General features: G+C 40.3%; 1 protein-coding gene across 9 annotated transcripts in view; it reads left to right on the top strand.

Moving 5' to 3' along the window:
* Nucleotides 1-15,188, top strand: part of DGKI (diacylglycerol kinase iota) — a 210,007-nt gene that overhangs the window by 177,274 nt on the left and 17,545 nt on the right. For all 9 annotated transcript variants that reach the window (XM_064737910.1, XM_064737888.1, XM_064737925.1 and 6 more), the window contains 2 exons: nt 9,427-9,464; nt 11,017-11,137. In XM_064737910.1, coding sequence (XP_064593980.1) covers nt 9,427-9,464; nt 11,017-11,137 — 159 coding nt within the window. The remainder of the gene's footprint in view (nt 1-9,426; nt 9,465-11,016; nt 11,138-15,188) is intronic.

The following is a 15,188-nucleotide window of genomic DNA, read 5'->3' as shown; positions in this document are numbered from 1 at the left end:
TGGAACCTCTGATATGTGGGATTTCCTCTTGCCTATGGTGGCCTGTGGGAATGCAGATTTCACTCTCTTGGCCTCCTTTTTCTTTCTGGAGCCACTCTCCGCTAATCTTGAGAGTCACAGTCTGCAAAGGGATGTTCTCTAGAATTTTGAAGCAGTCTGCCATACTGATGAAAAGGATGAGCAGCGTGCTGCAGATGAATCCAAACATCTCAGTGCTGGAAAAATTAAAAAATAAAGATGAAAAAAATTAAAGAATTAAAGGCTATTGTATACACCAGAGGCTTTCAAAAGAGAGAGAGGAGATGCTGTATTCTTCATGGTGATGCTGCAGCTGTTTACCCAGCAACAAATTGAGATGTCTTGGAATGCTTTCTCTGTGCAAATTAAAGAGAAAATGGAAGGGGTTGGAGGGAGGCTCTGGACTGCAGGTATTTATTTTGATTAATTAGCCACTTTGGGGAAAAAAGCCCTCCTGGACAGTGTTTTGGAATTGTCTGTGGCTGAGCTAATGATGCCTTGGGGATCTGCTCTGGGTTGGTTCATTTTCTTCTCAGTTCAGCAGAGGCTGGTATTGATGCAGACCCAGGGTCCCCCTGGTAAGAGAAATCATTCTGTGAAAGCGCAGGTCTAGGGCTGAGGGAGGTCCTTTCTGGACAAAACCTTTAAAAGGTGCCTACACCCACCCTCTCATCATATCCAAGCAGTTTGAGGGGTCAGCAGGCATCTGAGAGGGAGATGCGGGCATCTGGATAAGTAATAGATGAAAACAGAAAAGCATTTATTTCACCATGTCCACTGCTATTATCCTTTTGCCCTCTGGAGGAAGTATGAGTGAGGAATAAGTTGTGTGACTTGGAGTGCTTGTTTTCAAGCAGAAGCTCTGGGTAACCTTGCAAACTACTTTGCTTCTGGCTTTTTTTCTGATGGAGATTGCTCATGGTCAGATAAGAGTGACAATCACTTCACCCACTGAAGAATTTGGCTAGAAAAAATATTCTTGAACTGAATTTTGGATTATGTAGTCCTCCTGTGAAGCCCTAGCTTTTTGAGGAAGGGTTACTTAGATATTGCCAGGCAAAAGCACTGCAGCCAGTGTTGCAGTGGCAGAAACCTGAAGGGAGAGTGCTGAGAGTGCCTGTGATGGGAATGCTCCACAAAGAGAAGAGGAACAGTGTGGCCCACAATGCTTCTTTTTTGTTGTTCTATTTATTTTCAAATTAAAAATAAACCACTGCCTAATTATTTTGCCTAGAATTCTCTTTCTGCCAAAGTAGTGCCACTCTATTGATAAAATTACTGCATTAGTCAGCCCAAGTCTTCCCTGTGATCTCACTTCATCAGACATTTTCTTCCACTGCATCACTCCTGAGAATGACATAAATTGTTGTCTTGGTTTAAAAATAAATATGGTGGAAGGGAAAAGGAAGGCAAAAAAGTGATGATGTGAGCCAGATGGTGCTTAGTTTATCTGTGACTGTTCTTTGGGGTTATGAACTATTTACAAAAGAAGCCCCTTTTTTTTTTTTACCATCTTTTCCTTTTGTAAATCTGAGTTAAATGGTCTTGCAGCAAAAGTTCAACATTAGGGTATGAATGCTTTCACTCCTAACTATCAACTGCACTCTCAGCTCTGCACTAGTGCCACATAAACAATTCAGGTTGGACTCTAATTGGCATCAAAGTAGCTTTAAACTAGTCTGAGTGAAAATGGGGCTTTAAATGCAGCTTGAGTGTAATTTACATCTGCTTGAAAGCCTCTTTATCCTTCCAGAGTTGTATGAAGGGACTTCTGTGTAAGTGAGAACTTGGCCTTTCTTCCTCTTCAGCAAGCATGTGTGGCTATTTTTGCCTTCCCCTCCCCTCCTTCTCTCTTACTAGTGTTTTGGTGCAGTTGTTTGAATTTTTAAATTCTTAAAAGGTGAATGTTCATAATGCATATTTATAGCCACCTGAGTAATGACTGATTTTTTTACATGTTACATTTTTTTCTTATTCACAAGTTATACAAACAGGTGCAATCAAAACTGTGTCAATTCTCCAAATCTGCATGGGACGCAGTGCTTTTGTAACTAAAGAACAGCTCTCAAACATTTTAGAAGGGTTTTCTACCTCCTTATCCAATCCTAGAAATAGATGTAATTGAGGCATGGCTTATTCAGAGGGCCAGCAGACTTCACGAGTGTCTCTCTCAAAGCCCAAGAGGACGTGTGCTTATGCAGGTTTTCCTGTCCAGGTGAAATAGCTGAAGATATTGTGAAGGCCTTCCAGGTGTGTGTGTCTGGCTGCTGCTCAGCTGATGGGCTGCTGAGCTCTGCTGAGTTGCTGCACTGTCAGTTTTCTTGGTCTCTTTAGGAGTATTTTGAGCTCTCAGGATCTTTATTTTGATCTCTTTCATGGAAAAAGTGCCTCACAGCAGAGCTCTTGTGACCTGCCTAGACTGGTGGCATTGCCTTCCAGTTCCATAAGATGCTCAAGACTTTTCTGAATCTGAAAACCTGTGGAGAACCCTTGTTTAACACCTGTTTCTTTAGGGCAGTGGTAGCAAACAGATATATTTCAGAAAAAAATTAAAATTCAATGAGTCTTTGCTTTATTCAGCACGAGGGATGAGTTAGGCAGGAAACCTCAAAACTGCATCTATTTTTTGCTGTCATATTTCCATCATGCTGCTTCTGCAGTCTATGGGGCTTCTCCAGCAAATTCAGGAACATTTTTCTGTTCCCTGTGAATGGAATATAGTGAATATTTCAGTGGATATAGTGAATGTATTCATTAAATTCAGCAAATTCAGTGAATATAGAATGGGTGATATATGGTGAATATATATCAGTGAATATGTCTAGATGAATATAGAAGGGGGAATATAGTGAATATATTTCAATGAATATAGGGCGTATCTTTTTAGTGAATATAGAATAAGTGCCTTTACCATTTATTTCTGGATTTTTTTTTTGCCAGCATCTAGAAGACCCCTTAACCTGCAATGCTTAACTTCTGTTTCATTTTTTCATGGTTTTCAGTTGTCACTTCCACTACTTGCAGGTGCATAAAACACATGAAGAAAAATTTAATTGCTCTTTTCACTCAGCTTATCTTCAAAGGAAATATTTAATCATCATCAGCTTTGGTGAGACTTGAGATTGTCTGTAGATCAAAGACCTGTGAGCTCACAGTCATTCCAACAAAGCACTACTAGTTTTGTAATTTAATTTCTCAGTTATGTAGACAGTTTGGCATGTGTATTTTATAGGTGGATTGTGTTTCTTTTTGCAACTTTAAAAGCAGATAAAATGTTGGAAAGAGGCAAAATTTTTGTCAAAGTTCAAGTGCAGAGATTTGTAACTTTTCTTCAGGGATCCCTAATATTGTTCAATGGGATTGTTCAGACCCTTCAGAAATACCAAGTGAGTTCACCGCTCTGTGTCTTAGGTGCCTGTTTCTCACAGTCCTCTCAGAAGGGAATTAATCCATAAAGCAATTCTCTGTGGTACTCCCCACCCTTTTCTTCTGCAAGGCTGAAGATCATGGCTAGAGTAGAAAAATATCAGTTCTGTACATTTCTGGATAAGTTATATTACTGTTAGTTTGTCATAAACCTTTTATGAACAAATTGCTGTTTACAGAGAAAATAGTGTATTTCTGAATGGACTCCAGTCTTTTGAGAGCATAGCTTTTGGAGTGATTGAAATAGAAGTTATTGATTTCTGTAAAACTGGTGAGAAATAAGTCCCAAGGGCTTCTTTTGTTATCTTTTCTCTAATGCTGATCTTTAACAGCTCAGAGGACTCCAACTGTGTAAAAGTACTCTTCTAATCAGGGTCAGCTTTTAACTTCTGCAGATGTAAAGCAGTAATTACTTTAAATTTCTGACTCTATGAATTATACAAAGGCTAAAACAGCAATAAAGGGTTGGAAATGTTCTGGAAGCTAATGATAGTCCAAGTTAAGTTTAATAACTCTCAAAAATCTGATGATGTCACCTTCTCCTATAGCTTCTTCTCCATTATCAGCTCTACAAGGTTTGAATGAGGCAGTATTTTATGAGGTTTCCCTTAAGAGTTCCCCTGAGCATTCTAGCAGGAGAGGGTGGTGAACACTGACACTCAAATTCTGGGCACTCCACACCAAAGCTCTTATATTTTTTATTAGCTGCCTCCAACCAGTAAGAAGCATTCAGCACTGAAATGCTGATGGCATATCCATTCCAAATGCTGAATCAGTGCATTAGATGTGTCTTAGAAAGGGCTGGACAGGTGCAGGCATTGTCTGTTAAATGAGGTTTCTGCAAGGAGCTGATCACTTCAGATTATCAACTCTCTTACTGTGTCTTTTGAAAGAGCTAAAGGTTTTATGAGCCCTAATTCTACTTGAGATCAGAGAATCACAGAATGGTTTGGATTGGAAGAAACCGTACAGAACACCTACTTCCAGCTCCCCTACTATGGGCAGGGATGCCACCCACCAAACCACTTTGGTTAAAGCACCCTCCTCCAACCAGGTCTGGACTTTTTGCAGCTGAATTCTGCCATCATTTCCCATGTGCTTAAATACTGTCATGCTCTGATTAGATGCATTGGTACCCCAGTATTTTTTAACTCATGGTAAGATGCATTATTGCAAATAATATTCTGCTGTCACACTGCATTTCATTCATAGGTCTATAATTGCCTGCATTTTAATTATGAATATGTCAATTCCTTGGTGTGGTACTTATATTTTATAATATATTTTAGATAATTCTGTTCCCTTCGTTCAAAATTTTTAGATCTTCACTAGAGAATTCCTTGTAAGTGTTGAAAACTTCAAAGTTGTACATTTTTATCACCATTCTTTGTGGCTTAGTTGGTACAGAAGTAGTGGTTTCAAATATGGCATTGAAAGAGTCAGATCAGCTGTGCAGTCTGACTAATAAAATCTGGAGGATATTTCTGGTTTATGAATAACTTTTACTCAAGTGGAAAGACACTTTACCCCTGTGCTTCTGACAGTGGCAGGCTGTAGAACCACCCTCTTCTTTGAGGTTTTTTTCAGTGCAGACCATCTCCTTTTGCTGTCTCACTAATGATTATTCAACTAACTAACTTAATATCTTCCATGTCAACCTACTTTAAGCAAAGAACCTTGTGATCCTGAGATATTACTTACAAGGTTTTGTAAGAAATTTTGTCTTCATGTTCCTTCTGAAAGTGTTTCAGCAGCAAAGTTTCTGGTGTGATAGCAACCCTGCGTCTGTCCTTGGTGTTAAGCTGATCAGCAGCTTTGTGATTAGGAGGAAATTTTTCTGCAGGATGCACAGGAAGGGGTGGTTGTTTGAGGTTTTTCCTTGCTTGTGATGCTTCTGAGAATTTTCATGGCTTTTGAAGTGAGCAATGTGATGGTGATAACTTGCCCCTCTCCTGCTGCATTCTTCTGATGTGCTGCAGTCGTGGCCTTGGCCCTTACATTGATGAGACATTCTCATTCTGCACCTGATGGTGTATGAGGAACTGAAATTTCCAAGACCACGAGTATTGCCTGGTGCTAGGAGTATCACACCTTGGAAAACCCTAAAAGAAGACCTCTCATTTTGCCCTTGTTTGGTTGTCATTCCTGGAGGTAATCAGACATGTCCTCTGGAGTCATGCCATTCTGAAGAATCCCCTCTCTGCCTTAGTTTGATTCTTAAATTAGGTGCTGCAGGTTGGAGGTAATTTTCTCTAGAGCTTCTTTAGTCTGTGGAACACAACATGAACTGTTGCAGGGCAAAATAGGTTATTTTTTATGGAGAGTTATTTTGTCTTCTGACCATCCAAGCAACCCTGTGAGACCTCTCAGGCATCTTCAGCCTCTGAAGATATGGAGTATGAATAGTTCCCTCCTCCTTTCTCTGATGCCCAGAGACTGACTTTTTTTAGTCAGTTTGATGACTTTGCAGCACTGTTTTAATGGTCCTGGCTTCATCTGCAGAGCCAGAGAGCAATTTTTACTTCAGAAGTTAATTTTATCTGGGAAACAAAAAATGTTGTTGTAATCAGTGACATTAACATAGATTTTTAGAATATGAAATAAAAATTGCTGTTTCCAATGGAAGCAGCAGACACACAGAAATTAGATGAGGGATATATGCCCTAGAAAAGTATTGTTTTCAGCATGAGAGTGTGCTAGTACTTGTTTATCCTGTGTCTCAATCTCTATTAGCTTGCAGCATTACCACAATTCAATTAGCAGCCTTTTCAACATTTTTTTTTTCCTGTTGGTGCATTATGCACCTGTATCTGCTCAATAATAATTTATGAGAGGTGGAGAGGGGCATGTGTGTGAGGGGGTTTGTTTTGGTGGTTTTCTGGTGTTTGTTTTGTTTGTAATTTTTTGTGTTTACTGGTAGGCCTGGGAACAGTGGGTTTTTTGTTTGTTTGGGTTTTGTGGTTTTTTGGGGAGGTTTTTGTTTGTTTGTTTACTTAGGTTTTTGGGGTTTTTTTTTGTTTGCTTGGGTTTGTTGTTTTGGTTTTTTTTTGTTTTGTTATTTTTTTTTTTTTTTGGTTAGGGTGTTTTTAATGAAGATTCTTTTCTAAGTTGGGTAGTTAGAGCTTTACTGAGGAAGCAGCCTGGGGACCGAATGCTTCCTCAATACATGAGCAGAGCACCCCTCTTGCCAGTTTTGCCAAGCTGTCACATCAGCAATAAAGGTACTTGCTAAATAAATATAAAAGGTAATAAAATACTTTTATTAGTAATGAGAAATACTTTTATTGGGAGAAACTGAGAAAACAATGACTTGATTTTAATATTAATTAAATCAAGTAATTTTTGACACATCTTTAAGACCTGAAGGTGTATAATATATGATAAAACAGTGACATAGTCAATTTTATGTATTATACCAGTGGCGCAGTGTTGTTTAGAAGAAATAAAACAATTCTCACTTTAATGCTTCTAATTTTACGTGAGCCTGGCATTGCATGTTAACAGCATTTTTCTCCAGCTTCTCAGTCTGCTCTCTCTCGTCAATGCCATCTGCTTGCTTGCTTCACCACCTCTTTTAACCAGGTGATTTTTGCCACCTTCACCCTCCTCCTCAGTATGCCCAGCAGCCCCATTTGAGTTTATGGGGTTAGTGGGCTAAGCAATATTCATATATTTATGTAAACACACTCCTGATTCTAAAGAACCTTTCTCCATTTCTAGCTCAATAGCTTCTAAATCTTCCTCTGCTGGGGCATACAGCTCTGAATTATTTTACTGGTGTGTAATCTCTTGTTATGCCAGCTGGTTTTGTTGATCTGTAATGTATTCATTTATCCAGTAGGTTCTACTCTAGCAAAGCACTTAATTTTAAGAGTGCAGGTAGACTTGGCGTGAAAAGAATGTAATTAGCTCAAAGCTAAGCACTTGCCTAAATGCTTTGCTGGATTTGAGGCTTAGGAAAGAGATGAAAAGATTGGTCTAATTATGTTGAATTTGTTTTAGAGCTGCTTTATCCTAATAGCCTTATCACCAGACCACTTCTGATTATGGATTTTTGGTGTAGAAGATTTTTCACATCTTGTCAGGCTTTTCATAGAATCTCTCTCTGTTTTTTTTGAACTGTAATCTTCAGCGTGGCTGGCATAAGAAAATGTATCACTGCCTCTTAGGAAAGTGACTTAGGCAAGCCATATCTTAAAAAATTGGATGTTGAAGGCAATGAAAAACTCATGTCACCAGTTCATTTGATTTTCACATACGAGATGTGCAAAATATTTATTCTTTAGGCTACTGCAAGTTCAGACTGCCAAAGCCTAAAGAATAAAGTTGTCAGTGGGACCAGATAGACCAAAAAAAGAGAGGGAAATATATAAAACAAGTTACATTAGTTAAATTCTGCTCTGCTATTAATTTGTCTGAGCAATTGTTAGAACTATTGGGGAAAAAAAGGAGGATGTCAACCACTGAAAATAAGAAGTGAAGAATTTTTAGCTCTTACCTGCTGGTGTTTGCTTTCTTCCATTCCTAAAATCTGTGTGTACTCACTCTCATAGATGCTGGAGTTTATTTTAGGATTTGGTTTAACTCATGGTCACTGAAAAACTGCCCTAAATCTAAAGCTGCAAGAATTGCTGTTACTCCTTCCTCCAGACAGGCTTAGCTGGACTGGGGTTTTGCTTTTCCTGGTGCTGTGTGGCCAGGGCATGAGGCATTACTGAGACCAGAAAGCCACATAGAAGCCCAAGGTGTTTTCAAAGAAAAGGACATTTGTTGAGTTGCTTTTGAACATCCTTCCTCTTCTGAAGTGTTTATCTTGGATGCCTTGTCATTTCTGAAGGTGTAGCAAGCTCATCATGGAATTCCCACTGTGCACTTTCCTGTGTGTTATTTTTCAGGGGATGGGCTATCCTGTGCTTCTCTTTCCCCACTTGTTCCTGCTTACTCCTGTATGAATTTTTGGCACCTTTATCAAGGATGGCACTTGGGGAAATGCTTAATTTGAGTGCACTGCCTAGGCACAAAGGTAGAAATGGGTTTAGATACTGTTGAAAAAATGTGAGTTGAGGCAGATGTTTAGTGTTTTGGAAGATGCAAACCACATAAGTGCTTTCTCAGAAAGATCATTCAGCATTGTTTTTCACAATATATATCATGATAGGGAAAAGGAGGAGAAAAGGACACACATAGTGATAGGTTTGTACAGCTTCTCTGGGCAATAGGGGATCCCAGGCTTTTGCATTCCTTCTGTTTTTTAACAGGCTCAGGACAGGCACTAGTGGGAAGTGAGAAGCTCCCAGCTGTTTGCAGCTCTGTCCTGCCTTGTTGTGAGCCCTTGCCCATTTTGTCTCTTTTTGCTTCCATGTCTGTTTAAAATACAAAGGCTGATGATATGAGGATTGGCTCTTGCTCTGTCTTTGACCCTGCCTGCCTAACCCAGGGGACTTGCTCCCCTCTGGCATCTCATAATGTCTATGTAATACAAGTAATTGTTAGGAAATTTCTCTCTTGTCACTCAGTCATCTACAATTTGGGATTCTCAGTGTACTGGGGAGTGACTCCATCATCAGTGTGACAAAGTCTGACAGTTCTGTAGACAGTTTCAGGTTCTCTGTGCAGATAACAATTGGTATTTTCAGTGATGGTTTAGGTGCTGGAAACTTGACCTTGTCCACCTTGTGGACACTGTTGAAAGGTCTCAGAAGAGTCTCAAATGAAAAATTCAGACAGAAGCCTGCAGTTCCAGAAGAGCATTGGAAATGATAGTTTGATGTCCATACAGCTTTCATCACCATGGGTTGTCTTCTGCCTTTCCCATAAGTGTCAGCACAGGGTTTGCACTGGTTCTGGTAGTATACATGAGAATGCAAGTGGACTGAGGGATGTCAGCCTTAACTTGCAGGTGTTGTGAGCTGTGTCCTCAGCTGTGGAGCTGTATGCATAATGCTTTCTGCCTGACATCAGTTTTCTTTTTGTCTTTTGCAGCACTTTTACAGGCAGTCATATCTGGTGATCTACTGAAGGTAGGTACAGAGCACTGAGTGTCCACTCAGTTTTTTGCTGGTCAGATATACTGTACATTTTATTACACTTCTGCTCAAATCACAAATAGGCTGCTGTGGGGACTTCTGGCAAATGCCATTTTACAGCCTTTCCAGGAAACTCTGAACACTAGGGGAACACATAATTCAGGTGAGGTGTGAAATTTGTGTGAATAGGATCTGGTGTTAGCCTTTTTGCCCAGGATTCAGAGCCCACTACACAGAGCAATGTGCCAGTCACTAACAGGGAAATTGCTATATTGACAGTGTTGAACAGCAGGGTAGTTCTGACACACCCTTACACAGGAGAGCATATTTTCCACCAGTGAGGCTGGTGGCCAACACCCCAAGTGCTACCTTGCTCAAAGTCTACCTAGGCAACCACCAGACCAGGCAAAGCAAACCTCATCTGGTGGTTTTATCACCTGATGGATGTCTCAAAACATGTAGTGCCTTGGTGCAGTAAGTTTGGGAGGCAAAACTACTCATGCAAAATTTTTTGTGCCAATGACTGCAGTCCCACACCAGACAGCCATTCAGGCTGCCTGTCTCACTAGCCAAGTCAGGATCTGAAAACATGCTCTTGAATTTGGATGAGGACTGTGATTAATGATTGCAATTTCATCTGGGAGAAGCCAGCTTGGAGCCATTTGTAAAAATGACAGTGCTGTTAGGCCAACTTTTTGCCTGCAGGTATTTTGCCTCCCTTCTATACCACTGCCTCAGCTCTTGTGGCTGCAGCATCTAGGAAGCAGTCCTTCAAGCAGTCATAAAAACATTGTCTCCTTTACACTTCTTGAAAATGTTTTGCCTGAGCTGGCTTTGGTGGGGAAACACCTAGTCCTTCTTCAGTGTACTGCATTATAAATGAGTCCTCACTGTAGCAATTCTCTCCTTTTTCTGCAGTGATCTGCAGAATCCCACCCCCCTTCCCCAAATTTTGCAGCATTTCTGAGACCTGCCTAGTTGCTGTTTTCTCTTATTCTTACCCCATGTATTGCTCCCTCTTTGGCCAGCCCTGAACAGGGAGTACTGTGACAAGGGAGGTCCATGACAGTCACCTCATCTCCTTGTAGAATTTTGAATTGGAGTTTCCTGATTTATTCAGAAAATATTTGACTCCTGTGCTGAAGAAAAATGTGAGTCTTCAGCAAAGAAGCCAGAACTTTTTATCAAGTGCATATATTTTAATATACCCCAACAGCGTTACCAGATGTGGTTTGCAAGCATTCCTAGCAAGCAATAAATCATCACCAGTAGAGTAGCAATGTCTCATTGTTTAGGAAATACAGACTGTTCTCCTTAACACATATAATTGTCAATACTTCTGGTTTCAGATGTTTTATATCAGGGCCTAAAAGCTGGCTTTAAATTAATGTTTGATTTTATTCTATTCTATTTTATACTAACTTACAATGAGAAGCAGTAAAGAACTTACTGACATATTTGTTTTTCTCCTCCTCCCATCTTATCCTTCTGTATGTTTTTTCTCTCTCTTTTTTTTTTTTTTTTTAATTTTGTTTTTTCCTTCTAGTTCATAGAATGTTGTAAAAAAGGAGCCAATTTGTTAATCCAAGGACCTGATCACTGCTCCTTATTGCACCACGCTGCCAAGACTGGGAATGGTGAGATTGTGAAATACATTCTGGAGCATGGTGAGTCCCAGGGGCAGACCCACAGAGAGCTGTACCTCAGCCAAGTGACACTCAGGCAAAACCACACAGGGCTGCTGCAGGTGGCCTCACTCATCTGTGGTGTCCCTCAGTGCAATGTCCACCTGCAACCTGTGTGAGGCTGGGAATGGGGTAGCAGTGAGAGTGATGGCTCCAGGCAAAGTGTGAAAAGAAGAATTAGAATCACTTTTGAGGAGGGTGGTGTTTCCATGTTTGCATCAGCTGTGAAGAGGCAGTGTGAAGCTTTAGTTAAAACGTCTGGCACAGGGATCCTCTGAATTGTTTTTCAATTAGAGCATATGTTGTAGAAAGCGTCTAATCTCTATGAAAACATTTACAGTGACAAAGAGCCCATAGAACCATTGTTATTATTTCAGCATTTAGTAACACACTGGTCAGGAATCTGCTTCCTTACATCTAGACAAATTAATCTAGTTTCCATTCCAGCCTTAGACTATTATGTCTGTTAGATTCAAGACCACCCAACAGCAAAAACTTATGATGTCCATTTTGTATTTATGGACTGCGATCATGCTATTGCCCTTTTTTCCTTTTCTCTCTTCTTATCTTTGTCAATAGATTAGAGGCTATGCAGCAATTCTTTTTGTGTCTGAGGCAGTCACATTTAGGAGCTTCTGCCTGTTGAACCACTGTAACCTTGTTCCCTCCCTGCTGGAGAGTGGCACAGTAAAATAGTCACTGTTCTGCACATAGAGCTGAAGTCACAGTTATCATCCTCCTTCACTGTAGGAAAAGTTTTCTAGTCTGAACTCTTCTCTGACCCCACTTGAAAATATCAATGGCTATTTTGGCTTCTGGGTGTCAAAATCAGCTTCATTATTTCAGCAGCAGTGCAAGTGTGAACACAGAGACTGTCTGGTAATTAGAATAAGTGTTAGCTATTGCTCCAAGGTATTGCACAAATTGTACAGAGAGAAGAAAAAAGCACAACTCCTAAGAAAGAAAGAAAGAAGCAACAATGCATCTCTTCACTCTTGACCCCTAAGTTAGGTATTAACATATAGGTGTCAGGTACTCTATAGGTACAAGTTCCTGTACTGTCAGCAGCAATCTGTGACTTAGCTCATTTGCTCTGGCGTGGCAGAGGCACTTTTGGTGGCAAATGGAAGTGAGGAGGGAATCCTTAATAGCAGCAGGCTTCTTGCAGACTGACTCAAAGGACATCTTAGTCAAGGTAGTCATTGGAGAAAGTGATTCAGGAACAGTTACCTGTGCACTTTATTCATTTAGATAAACATAAATGTGTGATGTCATTTGCCCTTGGATATCCAGGACATTTGCTTGGGTCTACAAGAATAGACAAGGCTCAGAGGAGGCCTGACCTGCACTGACAACCAAAGCCCAAGCAAGCATCTCTCTCATTCCAAGTGCATCCCAAGGCTTGCCCATAGGTATATCAAACAGCACAAAATATCTGTGTGTGGACAACTGAACTGTGCCCCAAAAATCCGACTGAGAGGGGCTGAATTGTTCTTTTACTCTTTATGTATAGATACCTACACATGGATAGGGCAGTGCAGCTGGCCTTATACCCAAATAATGACTGGTTTTCTCACCAGTTCTAGCAAACCTTACCAATGCTGACTCTATCTTCTATTTACTGCTCTGGATTGTTGCATTAGTCACAGTGCACACATGTGCCTCTGAATTCTGTAGACAGGCATAATTTTGCTTTATTTTCTTACTGCCCTTGGTCTCTTCTCACACTACACATGACCTGTGCAAATTCATCAATGCCTCTTTAGGATTTTTATTAGACACATAAAGTTTAGCTTAGTGACAGTCTGGCCCAGTTACTTTGATGAATATTTAAAGTGAGATAATTTAAACTGATAAGAATGTAAGCAGGGAATCCATGGGAATTTTGGAAGTAAATAGAGAAATGTGAGGGATTACGGACTGTTAGACAAAGACAAATCAGAAAGTTGAGCAAATGTCAGCTCAGTTCCTCTCTCCCTTCTTTATCCCCAAGGATGGCAGGAGGCTTTTGCAGCTTTCCAGACATATGTCCTCTGGGCTTCTCCAAATGCATTGTTTGTTTAACATTCTCTGGGGATCAGGGAGTGCATGGGACAATGCACAATCTAATAGAGGCCTCCTCTCTTCTCCCACCAAGCAATTAATGAAACTCCTTTCTACTCTGGGCACTTCTCAGCCACAAACGAGCTCTCTTGCTGAATCATCATCATCATAATGCCCTTGTTTTTCTTTGCATTCTCTGGCATTTGGCATCTTCTCAGCATTAATTACTGTACATGACCTGATCCAATGCTACTAATATCTAAGGGTTTCCCTGCGTGGAGCTTCTTTTTTTTGCCAATATCCACCCATAAAAATTTCATAAAAATGAGTCTTACTTCTGTTCTGGCAATTACCTCTGCCTAGTCAGACTTCCTCTGGAGTTTGTCTGCTTCCCAATACATGGGGAATAGTGAATGATAATAGGAGTTTCTCTGTAAAACATCCTCAAGCACACAGCAAAGAAAATCTATTATTAACCACACAGGGAAAAAAAATCTTCTGAATATCTCTAAAAAACAACTGCAACAAAAGAAGACAAAACCCACTGCTCCAGGAACTTTACCTTTCTAGTTTGAAAAACAGTGGGATGAATCCAATGCAGTACAGGAGTGGCACACATAGAACTAGAATGATAAAAGAAGGAAAATGGTGTAGTGGGGCTAAAGCTGTCCTTTATGGAGATGGCCTATTCCACAAACATGCAGGGCACATTTATATGAAAGGTTATTCTGTGCTCATGATCAGGATGATTTCAGATGTTAAGGGGAGGAAAAATAACCTATCTTAAATTAGAAATAGCAGGGATGAGTCACACAGGGGGACTGCTGTGCAGCACTGCCAGATAACTCACAGTGACCCAGCACAAGGCTGGAATATCAGCTGAAGCACCAGTGTAGTAGGTGTCAGGACAACAGCGGCTTGCTGCTGCAGGAAGAGCTGGGCTGGCTGCTGCTCCAGCACAGTAAACAGTTTCTATCCCCTGTGCAGGAAGGGCAGATACATAGACAGAGATCTATCACTCATTCAAGATTGCCCACCTAAAACAAAAGTGCTTCACTTTTAGTAGAAGGGTCAGCTTTAAAATCTTGTCCGTAGCTGAGGTAAGAAATGCTTAGCTGGAAACTGAGGGCCAAACTCAGTAAGTATCACAACCACAGCTTTTTAATGCTGCAGTCAGCAACTGCATTGCATCCTAATGCATGTACATTAGAGAAGAGTTGACTGTCTACTTGTTTAACACAAGCAGAATTAAGGAAGGCTTAAGAACCTCTGTTAGCAAAGGGGCCTCCTAAACCATCTGTATTTGGTGTCAAACTTGGATTGGAGTCTTTATCTGGCAGCTGTGAAATTTTTTTAATTTATAAACATTATACAAATAATTCCATTTGCCTTGTCTTTGTCTTCTCTAGACATTCAAAAGAATTGTAAAGTTCGTCTATGGTATTTTGATTTTAAACAGAAGGGAGTTAAGAGTTTACAGTTGCCTTAGGAGGTTGTGGTGGGAACTTCTGCTGCAACAGACAGTATGTAGGGCATCCAATCCTTAACATTTCTATGTCCTCAAACCTCAGTGTCCTTGCTTCATTAGAAAACATCCCCTGATTATAAAAAAAGATGATGTTTTCATTTATCTTAGCACTGCAAAGTCCAGAGCTAAGAGACATAGTGAATCTGGATTTGCATCTTGGCCAGATTCAGAAGTTCCTTGGAAGGCTTTGGGAAAGGAAATTTTGCTGTGACAGAGATGAGTGTTGGGGACAAAGTTTAAATAGTCATCAGAAAGTAGCACTGAATGAGAGTGAGTTTGCATGACACTTGTTGGTATGTCTGGATTTGCAGAATGTTTTAGGGTAGTGGTCATTTATAAGGGGCCTGAGCAGAAAACAGTTTAGTTTTTCTGGAAAGCACGAGGTACAACATAGCCTATTATAATTTCAAGTGTACCAAATTTTAGGGTAATGTGGCTGACAGACATGTAGGAAGGAATGCT

The sequence above is a fragment of the Zonotrichia leucophrys genome, chromosome 1A (assembly GCF_028769735.1).
Source record: "Zonotrichia leucophrys gambelii isolate GWCS_2022_RI chromosome 1A, RI_Zleu_2.0, whole genome shotgun sequence".
Classification (NCBI taxonomy): domain Eukaryota; kingdom Metazoa; phylum Chordata; class Aves; order Passeriformes; family Passerellidae; genus Zonotrichia; species Zonotrichia leucophrys.
Note: the sequence above shows the minus strand (reverse complement) of the source record. Positions and strands in the feature narration are given on the sequence as shown.